We start from the raw sequence: 22,513 nt of genomic DNA, 5'->3' as shown, positions 1-22,513 counted from the left end.
AGGCACGTGACTGTAGAGACACTGCTTTTAATACTTGTCTCTTCATGGCTACCAAAGCAGGAGAATGCAGGTAGCAAGAGATACTGGGTAGCAGGAAGACGTGCCTGCAAAGGGTGATATGGTTTGGTAATAGGTTAATAAAGCCATGCTGATTTCACATTGCGAAATAAGTGATGATGTTTTTCTATTGATTGATTTCTGCTGTTTTCCTGATAGAATAGACTCATTGACATCAACAATGTTGAAGGCAAGCCTCAGCATATTTGCTGTGAACACGTCACAGGCTGGAAATTGTGGTTATTGTCCAACAGGAATGATTGGATGGTACACTGTATTATGGCAAATACAATCCTCCCCAAAAGATCACAGCAAATTCACATTAATTTTTTTCTTTTGTTGAAAAAATGGAACCCACAGGCAATAGGGAATACAATACTGTCACTACTGATAATCAGCAACAACCCTTCCATAATGCTCTTCCCAGTATGGGCATGGGACTTTTCTTTACATTTTGATTAAACTTGACCTTTGATTAAACAAGATCTTGAAGGCTCCAGTAGCATATGTAGGCTAAGTAATGGCCACAGTTAAGTTCATGAGAGACATCTCTAACATGAAGAATAAATGTTAACAGCATGAAAAATCCTACTGATCATCTCCAAACTTATCTTGTTGTGACTGTGGGACTATTGGACTTGTGGGACTTGAAGGATCCAAGCCCATGACCTCCAAATTTGTGTTAGGAATTAGTGAGAATGTAACTTGGCCTTCACAGAGATGTGCAAGCTGAATGCCATTTAATTTATGCTCCTAACATCTCAACAGAGAATTTATAAAGTAATTTAGCTTATACTTTTAAACCACAATTAATTTGTGAGAGCAGTTGGAGTTTGTGGCTAATTTTTGCTTCCTTATTATTTTGCAAAAATTATTACATAGGAGTTAATCAGTTAATCACACCCCCTGATCTTTTCTTCAGTGAATTTGCATTTCTTTTCAAGTGTAGTCAGGTATGCAGTTGGGAAAAGATCTGTAGGACACCAGTGTTGTTCTGGTTGTTGAGCTTTTAACAGCAACTGCTCACATTTTCCTGCTCAGAGAATATACCTGCCTATGTAAAAAAATCTGTGTTAAAAGATATGATGTGAGTTTAGCAAGGATTAATTACCTTTTTTTTTTTTTTTGTAGATTACACAGAGATAATTCAAGAAACAAAATTTCAAGAAGGCCAACATCTTAAATATGTGACCTTAGTCCAACTTCTGGAACAATGAACATCTCCAGTTGTCTTCTGTAGCTTTTAGCATTAAGTAATTTATTTATACATTTAAACATGAATTTGATGTCAGCTTTAACCTTCTTTAATAGAAATTTCCCATAGAATCTAATTCAAGAGGGCAATTTAACTTTATTAATGTGGGAGGAAATATGAGCATAATGTGAGCTATTTTTTAATCTTAACTGCCATTCCTGCTATTGCAAGAAAGTGCCTTACACCTATCTGGAAAGCCATTATTAGCAAACTGAATAATTTATCACTTCCAATTTGCAAGAAATTAGCCATGCCTAAGACTGAAACCAGAAGCCATTTAAAAAATAATAATTCAAAAACTTATGTCGGGTTCCTAATTTGAGGAACAGTAGGAGTGTCCTAATGTGCAGTTCAGGGAGCATTATTTTAAAACCTGCATCAACTTTCCCTCTCTATAAAAGCAGGTGGATATGCCTTCCTGCTGTCTTATGGGCAGTGTTACATGTATTTCAACTGAAATTTCACAAGTGGATAAAAATGGGAAACTGTTGTATGGAAATCTCTGGGCTTCACCTTTTTAATGCTGTTTAGAGAGATACTCTGCTATTCAAAAATTACCACTAATATATAGAATGGAAACAGAGTTAACATATTTTATCTTTAAAATGAACTCTGCATTATTTGTAGTGTATGATTTTTTAATTAAATACACTTACATTTAATTAACTGCAGGTAGTTATGGAATCAGTCTTTAAGCTGTGTTGAAAGAACAGCCTGACTCGTAAAATAGGGGAAATCAGATGTCTTAATAATTCATAAATAAATAAATATGGCAAAAGGACAGAGTTTATGGGACAATCTTATGTTAATTACTGTCAGGTGAAATTGCACTGAATCGAACTTATTTATGGTTCCCTTTCTACTTATGGAGCTATCCACAGTGCAAAGTCTGTGTTAAATGCTACCAAGGCTGACAATAGTGTTTCCTGCCTCTTTTGTGCTGTGTAAACAAACACTCATCAGTGAAGAAGCAGTCTAACATTTTTTATTATCTAGCAAGATATCAGCTCCACTTTAAAAAGAACTATGATTAAAAATTGATGAGATACTGGAAATGTTTAGAATCTGAATTACATAACAAAAAGAGACAACTATGTGTACGTAAATATTATACACACGATGGATGGATCGTCAGGCTGTATTTACTAAGGTGACGTTTCTGTGTAAACTCCATTGCTAATTAGAGGTTTGTTTTGGAGAAGACGACACAAAGCCAATCAGTTTGATGAGTAGAGAGCTTAGGAGCTGAGCTCTCTAGCTGTCTTTGACTTTAATTAAGAAATGCCTGTGTTTAAACAAATGAAAACATTAGCAAGCTTTAGTCAATGATTATCTGCAGCAACACTGCAGTGCTGGATTTACTGTTTCTGAATTCCTCCCTGCACATTTCTGGTGGTCTGCAGGGAGCAGGCAGAGGTGCTGTCCTGTGAGAGGCAATTAAAATTCTTCCCTATCTGCAAAAACTTTCTTTTCTTCCCCCTTTCCCTTCCATTACCCTGCTGCCCAAGGTGACCCTACCACAGATACTCCCAGGAATGTGCAAATCTCTGATGCGAGGCTCCATCAGCCTGAAGATAATGTTTGTATATCTCATCGTCTCTGAATTCATCATTTTTTCTGGTTTTTTTTTCAGCTTTCCTCATTTGTAAAAGCAAGGAAAAGAACCCTGACTGGTATCTCATGCACAGTACAACCAAGCAAAGTTTTCTTTTCTTTTTTTTTCCTTTCCTTAGCCTCTTTTGTAAATGCTATAAAGGAATAGGTAAATCCTATTGCTGTAGGATTTTTGATAAAATATCGAGAACTACATAAGATTGGAAGTTGTTCTAATGAAGAAGCCAACTATAAAATAAACAAGACAGCTGTAGAGTTTACACCGTGATTTTGGGGCAATACTTTGTATTATAACATTTCCAAAGTACATTACGAACTCTGTAAGCTGATGACACAAACAACATATAAAATTCAATAATTAGCATGACAATGAAGCCACAAACAAAAGACCCTACAGGAAAACCCCCCAATCTTTAAATCCCAAACCAGAGGACTAACATGTAGGTTAAGGACTTTCCTAGGAGTCTGGGTTTCTGGGTTTTTTTATTTTTTTTTATTTCCCATAGAATCATTAAGGTTGGAAAAGACCTTTAGGATCAAAGACTTTTAGGATCAGTAAGTCCAACCATCAGCGTAGCACCACTACCCTGTCCATCATTGAACCACGTCTCAAGTGCCATATCCACATGTTTTTTGAACACTTCCTGGGAGGGTGACTCCACCACTTCCTTGGGCAGTCTGTTCCAATGCTTTACAATCCTTTCCATGGAATATCTAAATATCTAAAATTCTGAATATCTAAATTAAATCCCCCCTGGCACAACTTGAGGTCATTTCCTCTTGCCCTGTCACTTGTTACCTGGGAGAAGAGACTGACACCCACCTCACTACAACCCCCTTTCAGGTAGTTGTAGAGAGCAATAAGGTCCCCTCTTAGCCCCCTTTTCTTCAGGCTAAACAACCCCAGCTCCCTCAGCTCTTTCTCATAAGCCTTCTGCTCTAGACTCTTCACTGACTCTGTTGCCCTTCCTTCTCTGGACTCACTCCAGAGCCTCAATATCTTTCTTGTAATGGAAGGTCCAGAACTAAACACATCTATCTTTTACTTCATGGGGATATCAGATGCTCTATTTATTCATAAATAAATAAATATGGGCAAAAGGACAAAGCTTATTTTAAGCATTGAAGTTTTTGCACTAGTTCAGTTTTCAGACACTGCTAAGTTATTTGTGATGGGGCTGTGCCTTGGCGCTCTGTATTCTTATACAATATTTAATTGGGTTCTTAATCAAATTGTTAATACTAATACAAAAGTAAATTTGTTTCAAAAGTAGAGAAGTACTTAAAACATATTAAAGAGTAAATACTTGTAATAAAACATAAATATTAAAAACAAGAAATATAAACTACTGTTAATCAATTTAATGTAGTTTCACTTTTAAGACGTGAAAATCTTGCTACACAGTGAAAGCTTCAGTAAGCTTCAAGTTTTCCCGATTTTATTCTGCAGCCCTTAAGGCAGCCACAGGATGGCACTGTAAAACTGCAAGTCGAAACCTCTACTCCTTTCCTATTAACACCCGCGTCAATGTGCTTATTGAAATCAATGCAACCAGTAGTCACAAAGCAGATCCCACCAATTTCCTCTTTAATGACATTTTTTTTTTTTCCGTTTTCCACACTTTTCCCAAAGCAAATCAGCACCCCTAGGTTCAGGGTCACACAGACCCTGCTGCTGGCCGCTGCAGGCAGGGACTTGATGCTGGCAGTACCCAGCGGGAGGCTAGCCAGCTCTGGGTGCTTCAGGCAGACACAACAGCTACTCCGATGGAAAAAACTACGAGACAGGCTGTCTGTAGGGGAGTTTTCCTACTCCTGAGCGGTTTAACATTAGATTATTTGATAAAGCGTGAGTTTCATGCATTTATCTGTCATTGGCCTGATGTAACTTATTAGCTGCGTGAGTGTCCTCATCATGCATATAGTGCCCAAAGATTGGCAGTATTGGGCTTATTTCACATTGTTCCCCTGACAGCATTTCTGTAACAGGCAGAGTCCAGAGAAGGTTGCAGAAGTGTGGGTGGGAGAGAGATGGGGGTGATTATGTGCAAGGTTTGAAAATTGTTGTGAATACAATGGGTACTTCTTGGCTGTAGCGCTTCACTACATTTAAGGATGTAATATCTACCTTTTGCTTCATCTAAATGCCACATTATCCTCATCTCTTTGAAAAATAACTTTCATGGAGCCATTTATTCCTTAAAAATTTCTGATATTAGGCTCCTCCTGATACCATACTGAACTAGCCTATTTACATTTGATGAGTAGGCTACCTTCGAAGTTCACAAGTTTAATTGCTTTGCCAAGATAATGGGTTTAACTTTAATATATTTTGTGTAACATTATGTAATACTGACAAAATTCCACATCCCATCCTGAAGCAAATCTATCATTAGATTCAGTTTGAACTTTAGCACAGAAAAAAAAGGTGAATAACTGAGCCTGGAATTTGGAATTACCACGTGCCAGACTTTGCAACAGCGACTACAATGAAGCCAAAAAAATCCAAAGAATTTTCTTGAGATCAAATTTTTTGCTAGCACTAAATAATTAATAATTAATTGTTACTAAAAAGAAAGACTATCTAGGGAAGCTAATAGCCGTTCAGTTTAAATTCAAATGTCTTTTTTCTCTAATACATATTTTAAAACACCTGTCTTTAAAATAGAGTTCATTTTTGTGCCCATGTGAATTGGCAACCCGTTGTGAAAGAGCCTTTCCAAGAATGTCTGAAACATATCAGCTATCATGACAATTTTCAATAAATCATTCCTGGCTGGGAGTCTCAGAGGAAGAGAAACTCAATGATGATTGAATTATCCTTTTATCTATAAAAGTGATCTTTCTCAATCTGAAGGACTGAGGCACTGTGAGGAAATGGATTTGAAGCACTAATATTTTTGCTGTCATGATTCCCTGTTCTCTGAAGAGCCAATGTACAAAACTTCTACTTCATAGATGAGATTTCACAGGGCAGAGTTGTAAAATGGCCAGTGACTTGATGAAGGGATTGGACTATAAGGTAGTGATAGCCATACAGCACCTAAACTCCTCTTGCAGAAATGCTGGGGATGCAGAAATGCACCTCGTTTAATAGCAAAGTCAGTGTGACATGCATACAGGGCACGTAAACTGGGAGTTGCATGGCTAAACCAAGAGTGACACCTCTGAAATAAAAGTTCAGGTCACAACAAGTACCCAATGGCTCTGCTCCATCTACCAGGTTCCCAGCCATGTCTGTGCCATGAGGCAGAGTATGTCTGCCCGGGCTTTGACTTCTTCACCTCCAGAGACAGAGGAGGAAGAAGCATCTGTAGTCAAGGCATGATTTAAAGGCAGGTCAGATATTGCTTGCGGAGCTGAGTGTCCCTCTCTGGCCAGAGCACATCAGCTGAACATCTTTTATTCACAGAAAGATGAATGTTTTCTGAATATGTTTCCGAAGGACATCACCTGTTTTGCAAACAGCAAAGTAAGCACATGCCATGGTTTTTTAGCTTTAAAAAAAAAAAAAAAAGGGATGTGGCCATGGTCTTCTGGCAGTCCAAATCCATCTGGAAACGCAAGCAACAGTCAGAGCCACTGAAGGGCAATGCCATAAGCCACCCACAAATTTTAAAGATCAAGGTTTCAACACCTCTCTGAATAAGGAATATTATGACAAAATGCCAAAAAATTATAAGACTTTAAGTCTTATATTTTTGTAATCTGAATACTAGCAGAATTTGAGTATTTCCTTAAAACACATATCACTGGCATATTTTAATCACATCATCAGTTGAGGCAATCAATAAAAACACAAATCCTACATCGTACATATATTTTGACATATCTAAGCACCTGTTCTTATATAATTGATTAAGTATTTCAATGGCTGCTTTATGCTCTACTAAGATGCTCAGTGGTTTAGAGAGACGAAATGTCACAAATGAACCTTACAATTGCAAGCCTTACACAAAGCCTGGTTCCTGTACTCCAGTGTCACCTGCATATTCCTTAAAAGTCTTTGAATTAACACCTTAAATATTTATACAGTGACTCCTTTTCCTAGCTTCTGTCAGGAACTAATGGGCTTTCAGTTAATAAATTATATGATGTGCATTTAATAACTTCAGCAATGTGTGCAAACCTCTGTTCAATGAAGATGTATAGACTCACACATTTCTATCTCACCTGCCACAACAACTGAACAAATTCAGTGGATGATGTACAATTACTTCCTGCTAAAATGTCAACAGAGAGTTTAAATAAAAGGAAGTTAGCTGTTCAGGCGTACTTTTCTATTAATCATTAGAAGAGCTCTTTCCATTGTCAGAAGTAAGGACAGGATGCAGAGACGTGATTGTAAGAAGAAAATTTTTTACTTTAGTATAAGTGCAAATGCTTAAGATGCAAAGCCGAGTCACATTCCAGCTAAGAACTAACAGGTGTTACTTCCAAAATAAACAATATTGACTGACATTGACTCTGAATTTGGCCTGTTTAGAAAATATTTTTGTCTGGTTAATGCCCCAGAACACAAAATAGCTTCGCACAGTCACAGGTATTCTCAAATTGCCTAAATGCAATGGATTGCATAAAAACGTTATTTTTACATACAAAAATATACATAGAACATAATTCAATGTTAATATAATTTTAGTAATCATGTTGGAAATACACAGTGTAGCCCCATTCCTTATAAAAATAGTGGCCACCTATAAGGAGACATAACCAGAGGTCATGGTAATATTTAGCACTATATTTGGGGTTTTTTAAGCTTTCTTTTCACTACCATGGAACCATAGAATCACATAGGTTGTAAAAGGCCTCAAAGATCATCAAGTCCAACCGTTAACCCAGCACTGCCAAGTTCACCACTAAACCATGTCTCTGAGTGCTACCTCTACACATCTTTTAAATCCCTTCAGGGATGGTGACTCCATCACTTCCCTGGGTAGCCTGTTCCAATGCTTGAGAACCCTTTTGGTGAAGATATTTTTCCTAACACCCAACCTAAACATCCCCTGGCACAACTTGAGGCTGTTTGCTATTGTCCTATCACTTGTTACTTGGGAGAAGAGCCTGATTGATACCCACCTGGCTACAACCTCCTTGAAGGTAGTTGTAGAGAGCAGTAGGGTCTTCTCTGAGTCTTCTTTTCTCCAGGCTAAACAATCCCTGCTCCCTCAGCTGCTCCTCATAAAACTTGTACTCCTGATTCTTCACCAGCTCCGTTGCCCTTCTCTGAACATGTACCAGCACCTCAATGTCTTTCTTGTAGTGAGGAGCCCAAAACTGAACACAGGATTTGAGGTGTGGTCTTCCCTAGTCCTGCTGGCCACACTATTCCTGATAAAGGCCAGGATTCCACTGGCCTTCTTGGCCACCTGGGCACACTGTTGGCTCATGTTCAGCTTCTGTGGATCAACACTCCCAGAGTCTTTTCTACTGAAAAGCAATCCAGACAATCTGCCCCAAGCCTGTATGGGGTTGCTGTGACCCAAGTGGAGGACCCAGCACTTGGCCTTTTTGAACATCACCCAATTGGTCTCAGCCCATCAAACAAGCCTGTCCAGATCCCTCTGCAGAGCCTTCCTACCCTCCAGCAGATCAACACTCCTGCTCAACTTGGTGTCATTTTCAAACTGACTGAGGGTGCACTCAATCCCCTCATCCAGATTACTGATAAAAATGCTAAACATGGCTGGCCCCAATACTGAGCCTGGGGGAATATTGCTTGTATTGGAAGACCCCAAATTGCCTAAATGCCTCATGGAGTAAGTCTTCATCAGGGGCCAGCCTTGCCTTAAGTCAGTACAGAGCAGGAACTGGAGCTCCACTGTCAAAAATGTGGTGTTGGCAAGGCTTACACCTCTGCACCTGAGCTGTGCAGTGGAGACTGTGATCATTGGTGTCCTGAGAAGGACTCACTATAGAGCACTTAAGGAGGAGGCTGGGGCTTAGTGCTGTGGTATTTTGCCTAATTCTATTTCCCTTGTTTTTTTTGCTTTGTTTTTAAAGCTGCAGTAGTAAAACTTAATTCTTCCTACAAGCTGTACATATAGTAGTGGAAGAAATATAGACCTGTTTGCACCAGAGAGTACAACTGCCCTTCAGAAGCTAGTTAGGACAACTCAACCTCTGTAGCACTGTTAGGTGCTGCTGGTTAGTTCTCTGGTAAAAATATTAAGGGCAATGGCTGGGCTTTCCTGATGGCTGGGCTTTTCTAATAAAAGTAAAGCAGGGAGAAAAGTTTGCCAGGCAGTGAAATGAGAGAGAGACTGTTACTCTGTTATGGCTGATATTCTCAAAAATCAGTGGTGCAGAGCTGTGTTTACTGCATAGAAACAGAATCTCTTACAAAATTAGTTAACATTTTTGCAGTAGATATTATATGCTGCACAGAGACAACTCAGATTGTCTCAGTCTCTCTTCAAATGCTTTTCAGTGATTTCCTGGATAGTTCAATAAGTTATCTGTATACCACTTCTGTGAGGACATGTTATGGTTGTATGCTGCTGCTAATGGAGAATTCACTTTAATTTATCACTTCTACCTTCACAACACTTTTTTTTTTTCATTCAAAGCACTTATTTGAAAACTAATAAAGCATGTAAACGTTATAGTAATAGCTAAGATTTGTTTATGAGATTTATGAGGAGAGTTTAGGTTGACACAAATAACATCTCTAACTAGTCAAGTATTGTTCTTCCCAGAAGACTGATCCAGGAGAACAGCAGCAATTATCAATATTAAAACACAACATACCATGTCCAGTGCTTTCCACTTTACCTGTGTCCATACTTGTACACATTGTTTTGCTGATTAAAAACAGAAAGAAGTACTTTTGGCATTTGAGTGTTTCTGTATGAGACCTGATTTGTGAACAGTCCCTTCAGCCCTGTCTTCAGCAGCAAGTGCCTCAGAGGAAGGCAAATTTACATCAAATTGGCAGGTCTTTAGATTGTCCTCCAGTTTACAGTTTCCTAATCCTAATCCTGGCTCAGTCCCTGTGGCCTGAGATGTTTTCTAGAGCCTTTGATAAAATTGACAGGTAAAATCCTACCCCCCCCCCCCAAAATCTACATAATTCTCAAGTCTGTATGTTGCTCTATCCAAATTTGTGCCGTTTTTGCCAAGCCTACCTGTGTGCTTCTTTCTTCCTGCACTTCTTACAAGGTTAGCAATTTACAACAGCTTTGAGCAGCAAAACCCAACTCTCTCCCTTTTAAAATGCTGATTCAAAGTAATTATTGCTCTTGGGTGAGTGTAATTTAAGGGATAATCATGCAGCTTGCTGTTGCTTACATTCACCTTTTCCCTCTTGTTTAGGAAGCAGCCTTGTTCAGCACAAACAACCGTACAGCTCATATAGGAGAGGGCATATCCTTGACTTATCATCATCTGTGATTTTTTTTCACTTGACAGGTTGAAAAATGTGTACACCTATTTTCTCTGATGGTTCCCTTATCACTGTGGGCCTTCCTGAGGCTAAATCTGCTCAACCATTCAATTTTGATTCTGGAAGCAATGTTAAGGCCATTAGCTGTGTCCACATAAGGATGCTGTTATAAAACTTGACATGCTTATTAATCATAAATTCAGTAGATGTTCTGCTTCAATCTTTCTGGGGTCTGCTTATGCTTCATTTATGATGTAAAGTGAGGGTTTGGGGGGAAAGTGGTGTATTTTTAGATTAGTATTTGTGTCAGGTAGCAGATAGTGTTTGGTGTTTCCATATCACTTTCCACCCAACGAAGTGCACTTAGCTCTTTTCCACTTGTACTGCACAGGGTTTGCTCCAGTGAGACAGTGAAAAAGTGCAGTTAGAGAAGTTCAAGAACAGGTGGCTGCAGACAAATGTTCCCTCTGCCTTATCAGCGGGGGAATAGCACCGTTCCTTTGTCACCATAGATTACCATTTATTACTTCAGCATCATGATACCATCATTTGAGCGGGAGGTAAAAATGTCATATTAGAAACATTTTTCTTGCTGCTCCATTCCACCAGTGGCTTTTAAAGTGAAGCTGCCAAAATCTATATTCCTGAATTGTTACCTGTCTAAACCTGTAGAACATTGGTGGTTTCCAGACTTCTAGTTAAATACATCTCACGATAATAATTTTTGTATTGCCAAACTGACTCAATTAGGACATTTGTAACACATTGTATATTCAGCCTGGACTCATGAAATAGCTTAGCAAAGTTCATTAGCCTTGAAAAACTAGAATGCATTTCCGTGGACAAGGGAGGGAAACAGACTCTAACCTTCTGCTAGCATCTGCCAGCACATTGCTCTGAGCCCAAGTTATGCCTGCACTCAGCCCTGGCTACAGATAAGATTTCTTATCACTTGGAAAGCAACTGTCTGCAACTCTGTTATAATTGCATTTTCCTCTAATTGCCTACATTTGTTCAAATCCAATAAACTAAAAGTGAAATGCAGCGAGGCAGAAAATGTGTAGATCAGCACCAAAGATAATGTGAACGCAGTGGCCTGTGAACCCAGGCTCCTGAATTTTGCACGTGTAGGGGAGTTGAAGACAGCAGGAGAGGAGGTCGGATTTAAGACCACAATATGGGGAGAGACAATATGGGTCACCACGTCTAGTCTCCAATCTCTCAGGCAACCATATCATAGAATGACTTTCATCAGTTTGTTGAGTTCTGCGTGTAGTAAATTTTAATGACAAATGTGCCAGCCGGTGTTGTTTCAAATCCTCTACAAATATTGCTTGTCATCTTCCCTGGTCCAGGAAGATATGATTAAAAATTAAATACTCCAACTTCTTGCCCTGCTCACCCCACTCCAACCTCCTGTTTTAATATAATTCTTAAATGCCATTTGCATTCCTTTCAAGCGACACATCATTTTCTACCTTTTTGAAAAAGCTTTCCTTGTTGTTAGCTGACCTGGCCACACATCAGAGCATCAGTGCTCCCCTTCCACTTACCTCCACGGCTGCTGAATGTACTGTCGTTCCACCCCAGGTGGAATCATTAACTACAATATCCTGTCTTCTCACAGTCCAATAAGTGCTGAAACCCTGTGGTTGTACACCACAATTAATCTCTTCTGATGTTCAGGCACTGAACAGATTCATGTTTGATTCTCTCTATTGGAAAGTTGCTCATTAGAAGTTGTAAAATAAGACAAATGACAATTATGGGTGGGCCTTTCTTCTTTTTTATTTTGTCTGTACTTGGGCTCGAAGATTGTATTTTCCCTTTGATTTGCTCTGGTTTATTACTTTTAAGGTAATTTTTTATGCAAGTTGCTTTTCATGTGCTTTTTTTACCTACTGAGCTATATCTTCTGCCTCCAGGCTGTGCTCTGTGTGATGTCTTTAGCTCCCCTTACCTACAACTTGGCTTAGCTCTCACCAGCCTTTGTTTGACCATACAGTGACTCATATTATTTCATAGGATTTCAAATATTGCTGTCATATAATAATACCTAGATGCATTGCTTTACCAATAGCTTGAGAAGTTTCATTTGTTCATTAAAACCCTTTGAGCTAAGCATTCAATATGTTTCCTTAAGTCAGAGCTTGGAAATTTAAAAGTCAGGCTATTAATTGTCAGCATCAAGTCTTCAAATGTCTAGAGGGATGTCTGCCCTTTCATTTGATAATGACTGTGAAAAATCCCAAACTGAGACACCGGTATGTGTTTAGGGAGTTTTAATTAGATTCTGTTTTATCATTTATAGGCATATGAAGGCAAATGCAGAGTTTCTTCTTGTATCAGTAAAATTTGTGTAAGAGTCATGGATCTGGGATTAAGGCTCCACAGAAGCTTTGATTGAATTATTTCCTAAGTTATTTTTTACAGTCATTATTGTAATGGACTCTGGCTGGAAATGCCTGGATCCCTTCACACTGGGTCACATTGATCTGCTGTACCGATTTGCCCAATTTCATGAGGACCAAGATAAGAAGGGCTTGTGCTTTCAGTTGGAGAAGAATGCATTTATTTTAAACACTAAATTAGGCACAAAAAATTGGATCACTTGGTGCTTTATTTTATTTCTAAAAAAGCTTTCAACTTCCCTCTGGCTTTTTCCATTAAGACTTTATGATACAACAGCATTTTCAAATACACCTAAACAATTAGAATAAAAACAAGGGGTATTGGTACAGTAGCAATGAACTTTGCAACAACCTTTAGTCACCTGGTCTTAACTGTGGCATGCAAATTCTCATGGAGCCAGGACACAGGCGCACTGACATTAATAATGCCTGGAGAGAATTGCTTATTTTAAAAAGTCTATCAAAATCAGCATATTGGCAGATTGAGCAGGGAGAGTCCTTAAGGCTCTTACTGGATAATGCTGAATTAATGGTCTTGCTTAAATCCTGTCTGTCTCTGAACTACACATAGGACCCCATGGAAATGCCTGTCTCCTCTCAGGACCCTCAGGGTTATCTCTGCCTTCTGTTTTCAGAACAGAGCATGGATTTTCATATTGCTGAAAAGTAGGTAACTACAGTGACTCATTAAATGTATAATACTTAAGTAGTCTTTGGAGGAGGGACTGGGAATTATGCCAGCAGCCCATAGAGTCATGCTTATTTTTGGACTCTTGGCACTCACGGATGGATGTTTAAGAAAACCCTGCTAATTTGAGCAACAGCTTTACAAGAGGTGGGAATATTCCCTTATCTCTGAGTGATGTGTAGCCCCTGGTCACAAGATGCTTCAGAAAGCTTGGCATTGTACACCACAGGGAGTTGAACTGAATCTGCTCTGGGCATTAAAATAAGTCTGGGAGGACTTGTGGTGCCAACCGTGTAGGCATATGATGGATGCTTAGGTGATCTGACTCCTTCTATGAGACAGGCCAAGAAATATCTCTTATTATATTGGATTAGATTTAGGTAAGGATAATTCAGGGTCTCTCTTTTACTTTCCAAAAATGTTTGCTTTCTTTCTTTCTTATGATGCATTCAAAATATAAGAAAATGACCTTCAAGAGCTCCATGAAAAAGAGTACCTGAAGCAGAGGTGATGTGGTAGCAGTTATAGTAAAAGCTACTTCATCCAGTTTGGACAATCTGCTCCAACTTTTTTCAGTTTGATTCAGAAAGCCACAGACTATAAGTAGCATTTAGCAAACATCATGTTACTGCTAGACAGGCTATTTTACTTATGATTGTAGATGTGACTGCTCATAAATGTGGTGATGAAAAATAGAACAGCGTATGGTTTCTATATTGCAATGGTATCCTCTATGTAATGACTTCACATATATTTTTAACTGGTGTCATATCTGTCACCACACTAGCCATAAGAGTAGGAGAAGGCTAGGACATGGAGGCTGTGTGCAGATGGCTAAATAAAGCAGGACAGGGCCCTCCACGTACTCCTGCAGGAGTAGGTGTGCCCTAGGGCATGTCCATGTGCTAAACTTTCCTTTTCCTGCAGAGTGAGCAAGCACCTAAGGCAAGCAGGTCTTGGTGGTGCCTGGGAGAACTGTAATGGACACTGGATGAAAAAGTGCCCCAGAGAACATGGATGATTGTGCAGTGCAGGATCATGGGTGGCCTGTGTTTAATATAGACAGACAGACCAGCTATTTGGCTTGCATATACACAGGGAAATTGTGGCAGAAGTAGGAGGTGACTAACTAGTCATTTATGCGTTTGCTGGAATTTTAAAATATTACAGCAAGTTTGCAGAAAAGAAATAAAACTTCCAGTAATTCCGTGTAACATGAGAATTGCTGCTGGCCCTGACTATCAGGAGGAAGAGCCTGTCATTTCTAGGTTACATACAACCCCAAATCTCTCTCTCTTTATTCCATACTATGGATGGCTCAAACTTGTCTTCTGTCGAGAGGTCTGCAATAAAATCAGCCTCTGCAGAGGCCGTCATTCACCTCCAGGTCCAATTCTTTATGGGTCAGACGATCCAGCAGCTCCACATGGGACCTTAATAAAACATTCCAGGAAAACTCCAGGGACAGACAGTCATTAAAGACTGTTAACAGCACCATAATTAAAAACAAATTAACAGGAAATCTGAAATTGCCTGAAGAATTGTTCCTGTCTTGTGTCACATCTCATAAATCTCAAATTACCTTTGAAATTTGACTTAGTATTTCAGAATAACTGCAAGATCAACAAACCACTGCAAAGTAGTTAAAAGTCTACAAAATTTGCTTCCTTAGCGCTAAGACCAGAGGATATCTCTGACAGTCTGAATAGCACTGATGCTCTTAAAACTCTTTATTTACTTCAGAGGAAAGAAATAGCACAAGGGAAGATGGTTCAGTAGCTGCAGCTGTATTTGTACTGAATATTTCTCCAGCATGACTGTTGCTTTCTGATGAACTTGAAACCAGTTAACCCCTTTTAGCCAAAGCATCCTTCCTGTCACAAGAAGTGTTAGCTATTTTCTGAATCCTCATTTAGATGGATGTTTATTACAAGACCTAGATAATGAATTGAAATGAAAATTTCTTCCAAAAGAATATGGGTTGAACTTACCAGCATTTTAGAAAAGGCTATGCTTAAAGATTTAAAGGATTCCTTCTTATATTAATATATTTTTAATAATACTGAGACAGAGGAACTATATATGATTTTGACTCCATAGAGAACATAGGACTTGCTTCACAATTAATTACGAATATATAGATATGTGCTAATAAAAGTATAGGCATCTATTGTGTGCTAAGTAATTTAAAAGACAATGACAGTATTTTGTTTTGAAGCAAAACAAAACTTAAACTCAGTGTGTCAAAATGGCTGTATTTTCCTTAAGAGCCTGATGTTATCAGATATTTTATTAAAAGCTCAAATCCTATGGAGAAGTAATTACATGATGGACTCAAATTTTACTTAAAAACAATTCAACTGGCTTTATTGCAACTTCTGCCTGGCTACAGAGAAAAGCTTGAAAATGTTTCCCAAGTGTATTCTATAGACTCCAAACCTGAAGTCAAATAAAAGAACCCATAGATAATAGACTTTAAAATTCCAGGTCTTTTGTGAACTCATCTTCAGCTTTTTTTTTAGGGCTGACAATCCTGCTTCCTTAAGAAAAAAAATTAATAATTTACATTATCAAAGAATGTCAGAAAATATAACTTGTCATTTTTGTCAGCTTACCAGTTTTTTATCATTGTTAGTAGTGCAGTTTCTCTTACTGTATTAGTTAGACTAAAAAATTCTTTAGCAAGTTGTGGGTTATTTTTTCCCCTTGTACACTAACTTTTTTGTTTAGTCTACAAAGCAGTTATCAACTACACTGTGTCATGTAAAGCCCAGCAATTTTCTTGAGTTATTTTCTCTTCCAAACCTGCATGCCTGAAATTAGTTTCTGCTTTCTACCAGGCTGTGTGGACACAGGTCAGTGTTTTTTCCTGGTCCAGACACCTAAGAGCAGCCCAAAGGAATTGATCCATCCTCACAGCACAGCACAGCACAGCACAGCACAGCACAGCACAGCACAGCACAGCACAGCATGGGCCAGGACAGGGAGGCAGGCAACGCAGAGAAAAGCAAAGTGAAAAATGTTTGAACAAAACCCGTCCAGGACACCAATGGATAAGGGACTATTTTCGTTCAGAATTTTAGTTCCTGAGATGTCCAGATGAGGCCACTGTTGTTTTACTATCTCGATTTCAAGAAAGAGATTTAATTTGCTTACCTCAGAGTTTTCCGTCTCCACAACTACAAGTGTGCTCAATAGCCTGTTTTTCTGTTGGAGAACAAAGAAAAGGAAATGGTTATTTTTATTTTATTTCACACAGCAGTTACGGTACTCATGGAGGCAGGAAGGGAACCGGACAATGAGAGCTGCAGATGTGGAATTTCTTTTTTAAATCCCCTTTACTGCTGCTTGCTGCCTGCCAGGCAGGGGAGATACAGCAGTGCAATAGCAGGAGATGCTCTGAGGCTGAAGCAGAGCAAGCATTTTTCTTTGAAAGAGATCCCCGGGTGAAGCTTTCCCACAATAGCCCAGCCCAGACTGTACTGGGCTGTGTCACAGGCTTAGTTTCAAATGGACAGCGTGGTGCAAAGCCAGGGAGGGGTACAGAGCACTTTGGCTGAGTCACACTTAGGAAACAAGGATTTCTGTGGTGAGAGGCCAGATTGGGCACTGCCAAGTCCCCAGGCAGTGAACTCCAATGTGTTTTGGAGATGAGGATGACATTCTCATCCAAAAATATCCGGCCAGCCATGGGGGCAGGCTGCGACTACAGGAAGACTGTGTTTCCTTTGTGTTTTGTTTTTGTTTCTTACTAAAATGACCTGCAGAAGGAAAGGCTCTGAAGAGACCGTGGGGCTGTGGTCACAAGTAGGGGCCCAGTCAAGGGGAGCAATGCCGATCTCTGAGTAGAGCTGTGGCAGGTTCCTCATTCCAGCAGTGAGACTAAAAGAAGGGAAATTCCTAACCTTATAAATGCTCTCTAAAAAGCTTTTTTCTTCTTGCCTTGTTCAAATCCATGGAGGGTCTCTGATAATAGGAGCATTTTTAACACCAGCTGGGCTGACAACCCAGAGACAGAGCTCATGAGAGGCTCTTGCTTTTGCTTCTCCACCTGCTTGGGCTGAAGGGCCATATTTGAGGCTTACACCCCCCATCATGCAAGGCACAATCAAGTCCGAGTTCAGCCAGCTGCTGGGTTTCCTCCACTGAGGGCTCCTCTGCCTGCAGCGGCAGGGTTATCTCTGCCAATCTGGGCAGCACGTGGGAATGATGGTTAACAAGACTCAGACCTTATGACTGCAATGGCATTTAATATAACGTTTGCAAACGGACAAATATTGGCAAAAAGTGCTTGTGAGGGAGGGATCTATGACTCACAGTCAGGCTGCCAACCCGCTCTAACCGAACAGATACCTCAGCCCTTTCAGGCCCGCCCTGGCACTCCAGGGAGTGCAATATTTCAGCCTTGGGACCAGTTGGCAAACCTGTTAAAGCACAGGTTTTAATTGTGTGGCTCACTCAGCTTGCCACCATCTTGTGCTACTCACTGTGGTCCTGACCACTCTCCTCAGCTGCCAGGGATGCCTCCTCTCTCCCCTTTCTTTCTTCCCAAATGGATGCAGCTCTATGAAGGACCTAAAGCTCAAAGGAGACTGAGTGGTGTTTGTCAGTAAGAAAGGACTGTGGGGATTGATTCCAAAGAGGTTGCTCCTGTGCCTTGACTCCCATCTGCAGGTTCTTGCATAATCTCTTAACATCTGAGCTGATGCAAGGTTTTAAGGGGAGGATCTCTGAAATGAGGTGGTAAGGGAGGGTATACTCATCACCATGGATCATCCAATGGAGAGAAAAAGCCCTGAAAGTCTTGTATTGTTTGTTGCAATTTTCACCTAATTTAAATGGTGCCTAAAGTTTTTGCAGATCCTTTTTAGAGTCCCTTTGAGTTTAAACTCACTGCATGCATATTCCTGTAGCAATACAATTTCCTTTCACCAGTAGAGCTTGCTTCAGCTGTTGTTGGGTATTATTATACCTCACTGCTTCCTTCCTCTCCCATCAGTCCCTCTATCTCAGATCTTAATGTCATTTATAGTTCAAACTCTTTGACTGCTAGTCCCCCTGTACCCCAGAACAGCCCAGAAAGACATGAAAGTTCACAGGGAAAAAGATATCAAGAGGGTCTATTTTCTGGAGCATTAAAGAACCAGACCCCAAAAATCTGGTTGATAGGTGTGAAATTAGCACCAGACATTTAGGACAGAGCAATTTGGGCAGAACTGTGAGTGACTGCTCACATTTGGCAACGTGGGTAGCAATCATCCAAGTGGGCGCAGATACCACTGGAAAATGTCACTGCTGCAGTGAAGGTGATACTCTTTCTGAAAAGAAAGAGGACTATCCTCACCACAAAGGGGATATGAAAGCTAACACCTTTTGAGAGTGTTTTTTTCCTTTTTTAGATTTTTTTTTTTACTAAACAGAAAGAAGGACTGACATAACAAGTCAGCATTACTAGTGTTTTTGCAGCATGCAAAATTTTCCAGTAGACTAGTAACTACTTCAGTGAAATCAGGAACATCAAAATAAAAAATATTATGAAAATGTCCTTTAAATCTGAATCTAAATGATGGCTTCTTTGCTTGTTTTCTTCTTTAGCTTACTTGTTTGTTTTTTTGAAGTCACTCTTGTTAATTGTCCTGCAGCCATGGTATGTACCAGATAGCCAAGAAAGCTGACATGGTGAAGTTATATACAGCATCCTTGTGACCTTTTTGCAGTGAAGACACATATCTGTCTAATAAAGCCCAGGCCAAATGACAGTGACAGCTGTCTTGTGGCATTCAGTTTGAATTGAACAGGTTTGCTCGCAAGTCAGGAGCAAGTATTTCATTACAGACTCTGCACCAAGATCAACATAAGCCCCCAAAAGTGAAACTTTCCCTCAACAGCTACGGAAACTGCCCTGGTGGACTGAGATGCACTTCACAGGCTCCTCCTTTTCTCCTTGCTTTGACTTTCCCACCTCCTGCAAGCTCTCATCCTCTGTTGGCATATTGGCGTAGCACTTGCAAGGGAAAAAAACCTCACTTCTCTCAGGACGGAACCAGAGTATTATGGGAACTGAGCACTCAAAGAACGAGGGGCGAAGGAGCATGGTTTTTCTTAGGAAAGGTCCAAAGTTGCCTGCATGGGAAGACGCCCTTCTCTCAGGGAGAGAGCCCAAGTCGCTGCTGAAACGGGGATTGCGTTATGTCAGCTTGAGCCTCATAATGAAAGGGATGACCAACACGCCTGACTTCTTGTGGGGACTGCACGAGGTGCAGAAGCTGAACCTTTCACACAACCAGTTGGTGGTGATTCCTCCTCTGCTGGGGAAACTGGACAGGTTGGTAGTGCTGAACTTGGGGGGTAATTGTCTCAAGAATCTGCCTAAAGAAATCGGGCTGCTGAGGAACCTGAAGGTCTTGTTTGTCAATATGAATTGCCTGACAGAAGTGCCAGCAGAGCTCAGCTTATGCAGGAAGCTGGAGGTTCTGAGCCTCTCGCACAACCGCATCTCACAACTGCCTTTGAGCTTCACTGACCTGACAAGTTTGAGGAAATTGAACCTCAGTAACAACCGCTTTGTGCAAATTCCCCTCTGCATTTTCGCACTGAGGAGCTTACATTTCTTGCACCTAGGGTCCAATAGGCTGGAAAACATCGGAGAGAGTATCCAGTATCTGGTCAATCTGCAAATCTTTATTGCGGAGAATAACAACATACGCAGTCTTCCACGGTCTCTCTGCTACATCACCACTCTAGAGTTACTAAACGTTGATTACAATGCCATACAGACTCTCCCTGATGACCTCTACCTTTTGCACCGGCTGCGCCGCATTGCCTGGAACCCAGTGGATAAAGGCCTCCACGTCACCCACAACCCCTTGTCCCGGCCCCTGCCCGAGGTTGTCGAGGGGGGCCTGGATGCCCTCTTCAGCTACCTCAGGGAGAAAAAGGAGCACAACTGAGCTTCTGCTGATCTTGGGATTAAGCCTGTCATCAAGACTCTCTCATCAGAGACCTTTCTGCACAGGCATTTCCACTTCATAACACTTGGATTTTGAAGGCTGTGGATGGCTTTAGTTACAGTTGGAGGAAAGCAAGTAAAGTATGATGGTCTTGATTAAGTGTGTGAAGAGCAAACTTTCTAAAAATAGCCACCTCTGTAAGCTTCAGTGTTAGTGTGTTTGGGTTTTTTTTAGAAAAAAAAACCAGAAAAACAAACTCATGATAAAATGTTTATTCTTCACTTGACAGAAACAAATTAAGGCAGACTGTCAGACAGGCAGAAACGTGTATTTGACAGCCATTAGGTTGGAGAAACATTAATATAAATTGGATTTACTATATGTGATTGCAATTGCATTTTTATTCCTGCTCACTTCTTCATACACAGGTAGACCACTACATAAACAAACACTGTCATCTAAGTGAATCTCAAGGAAAATGTTTGCTTTTGGCAGTGAATACATCCTGAGCTATATTAGCTCACAGACAATATATTACTGGTAATAATATTTGTTGCTTACCATTTGTTGTTTACCCCACAGCTGTGCTCTGGCCTCTATAAATTACAGGTAAAGATTGCTGTTGATGAGGTGATATTTCCCAGTTCTTTGGAAGAAGATGTCAAACTTCGCAAAGCAGAGAAAAGACGGTGGGCTCTTCCCTCAAACGAAGGATAGAGTTGCTCATTGCTAGATGTACAACTGCTCCCCATTCCCTTTTCCACCTCCCTTTAATCAGAGCTGTGGAGTAACTTTACTCAGGAGGCAGTACATCTCCTAAAGGTGAAATATTTCTTTCAGTAAAAGCAGCATCAAACCAGTCATCACCTTAAGTAAGAGCTTCAAAAACAAGTAGTTATTTCTGTGATTTTCCGTATAAGCCAGTACCATAAAGTCAGGTCTTATGTGGTTTCTCATATTGATCTTCTGTGAATGTCCTTCATCAAAGTTTTATCTGGTAATAAAGAGGTAGTATGAAAGAGTTGTTAACAATTTATGCAACCTGGGTTTTTTTGTTCCCTGACACCAGTGTAAAACAGAAGCAGCTCTGTTGAAATCAGTTGAGATAAATGTTTGTAATAGCAGCATAGAAGAGGAATGAGACTGTAATTCTTGAGCTAATTAAGAGTATTCAAAGCCATTTTTAAAGTGCTTCCTATGTCAAATCTCAGGATTCAATGATTACTTTCTAAAATATAATTTGCTTAAAATTATGGAAGGCTGTGAAAAGCTGATCCTGCTTCTAGTGAAGTTAAAGGACAAGCCCTGGCTGAGGGAAAAGCTCCTCAGCAGAGATAAGAACAGCCTGATAACAGCAGAAAATTATGTAATTCACAGGTCCATGCAAATAAACACAGCACCTTTGGCAATGCTAACATTATGGGTTGGATATTGAATGCTAGCAATGAAGAATGCTCACAGAATATTCCATTCGGGGTCTGCCTACCCTGATACTTTGTTGTGTTGGACTGTTTTTTGTATGGTCTGTCATTTTAATTGAGAATTTCAGTGTTAGGCTCAGGAATCACAGTATCCACATGTGCAGTCAAGAACAAATCTCATGTTTCTAGCACACATAAAACCTTTTTGAAGGGCACATTTGTTCAAGCATTAAGCAAACAAAGCAAGAAAACAAATACCGCAGCACAGTTATTTTATGACTTTTTATTTAATGTATGTTTCAAATGTAAAGATATTTTATGTGTAGCTTTACATGTATATATTTCACCCATGTGATGAGATTTAAAGCAAAGTTCCAAGTTCTTAGTGAACAATGCATTTAATAAATTAATATGTGATTTCACTAGCGACAAGAAATAAAGCTGCAATTATTTATAGAAATACCAACAGATAATTCTTGGAGAGGATTAGGCACAGATTATTAACTTTTCTAAATGTCCATTTCATATCCCTAAGTCTGGCATTCACATAAACACTGCGATATTGCTTTGCAGGAAAATGAGATGCCTATGGCATTAATCACCTGAAAAGATTTTCCACATATCAGTATCCAGGATTATATGACGCTAGATAGCCTCTGATGTGATCTGACTAGGAGAGGTATGCACAGTAATTTACATGGAAGATGTGAAGCTGGACTGTGTGTTCATTAGG

The 22,513-nt window shown here is 39.9% G+C and overlaps 1 protein-coding gene across 1 annotated transcript; it reads left to right on the top strand.

The window, feature by feature from the left end:
• Nucleotides 1–19,152: 19,152 nt before the first annotated feature.
• LRRC30 (leucine rich repeat containing 30) lies at nucleotides 19,153–22,256 on the top strand. The gene has a single exon (XM_051773888.1). The coding sequence runs from the start codon at nucleotides 19,463–19,465 to the stop codon at nucleotides 20,357–20,359; it is 897 nt and encodes a 298-aa protein (XP_051629848.1). The 5' UTR covers nucleotides 19,153–19,462; the 3' UTR covers nucleotides 20,360–22,256.
• The last annotated feature ends 257 nt before the right edge of the window (nucleotides 22,257–22,513 follow it).

Source organism: Manacus candei, unplaced genomic scaffold (assembly GCF_025592945.1).
Source record: "Manacus candei isolate 608988 ecotype Guabito, Panama unplaced genomic scaffold, ASM2559294v1 h1tg000008l, whole genome shotgun sequence".
NCBI classification, from domain to species: domain Eukaryota; kingdom Metazoa; phylum Chordata; class Aves; order Passeriformes; family Pipridae; genus Manacus; species Manacus candei.
The sequence above is the reverse complement of the archived record's forward strand: the minus strand, read 5'-3'. Positions and strand labels throughout refer to the sequence as shown.

Excerpts from the sequence above, each read along its gene's own strand:
- LRRC30 (XM_051773888.1), top strand. The coding sequence starts at position 19,463 with ATGGGAACTGAGCACTCAAAGAACGAGGGGCGAAGGAGCATGGTTTTT.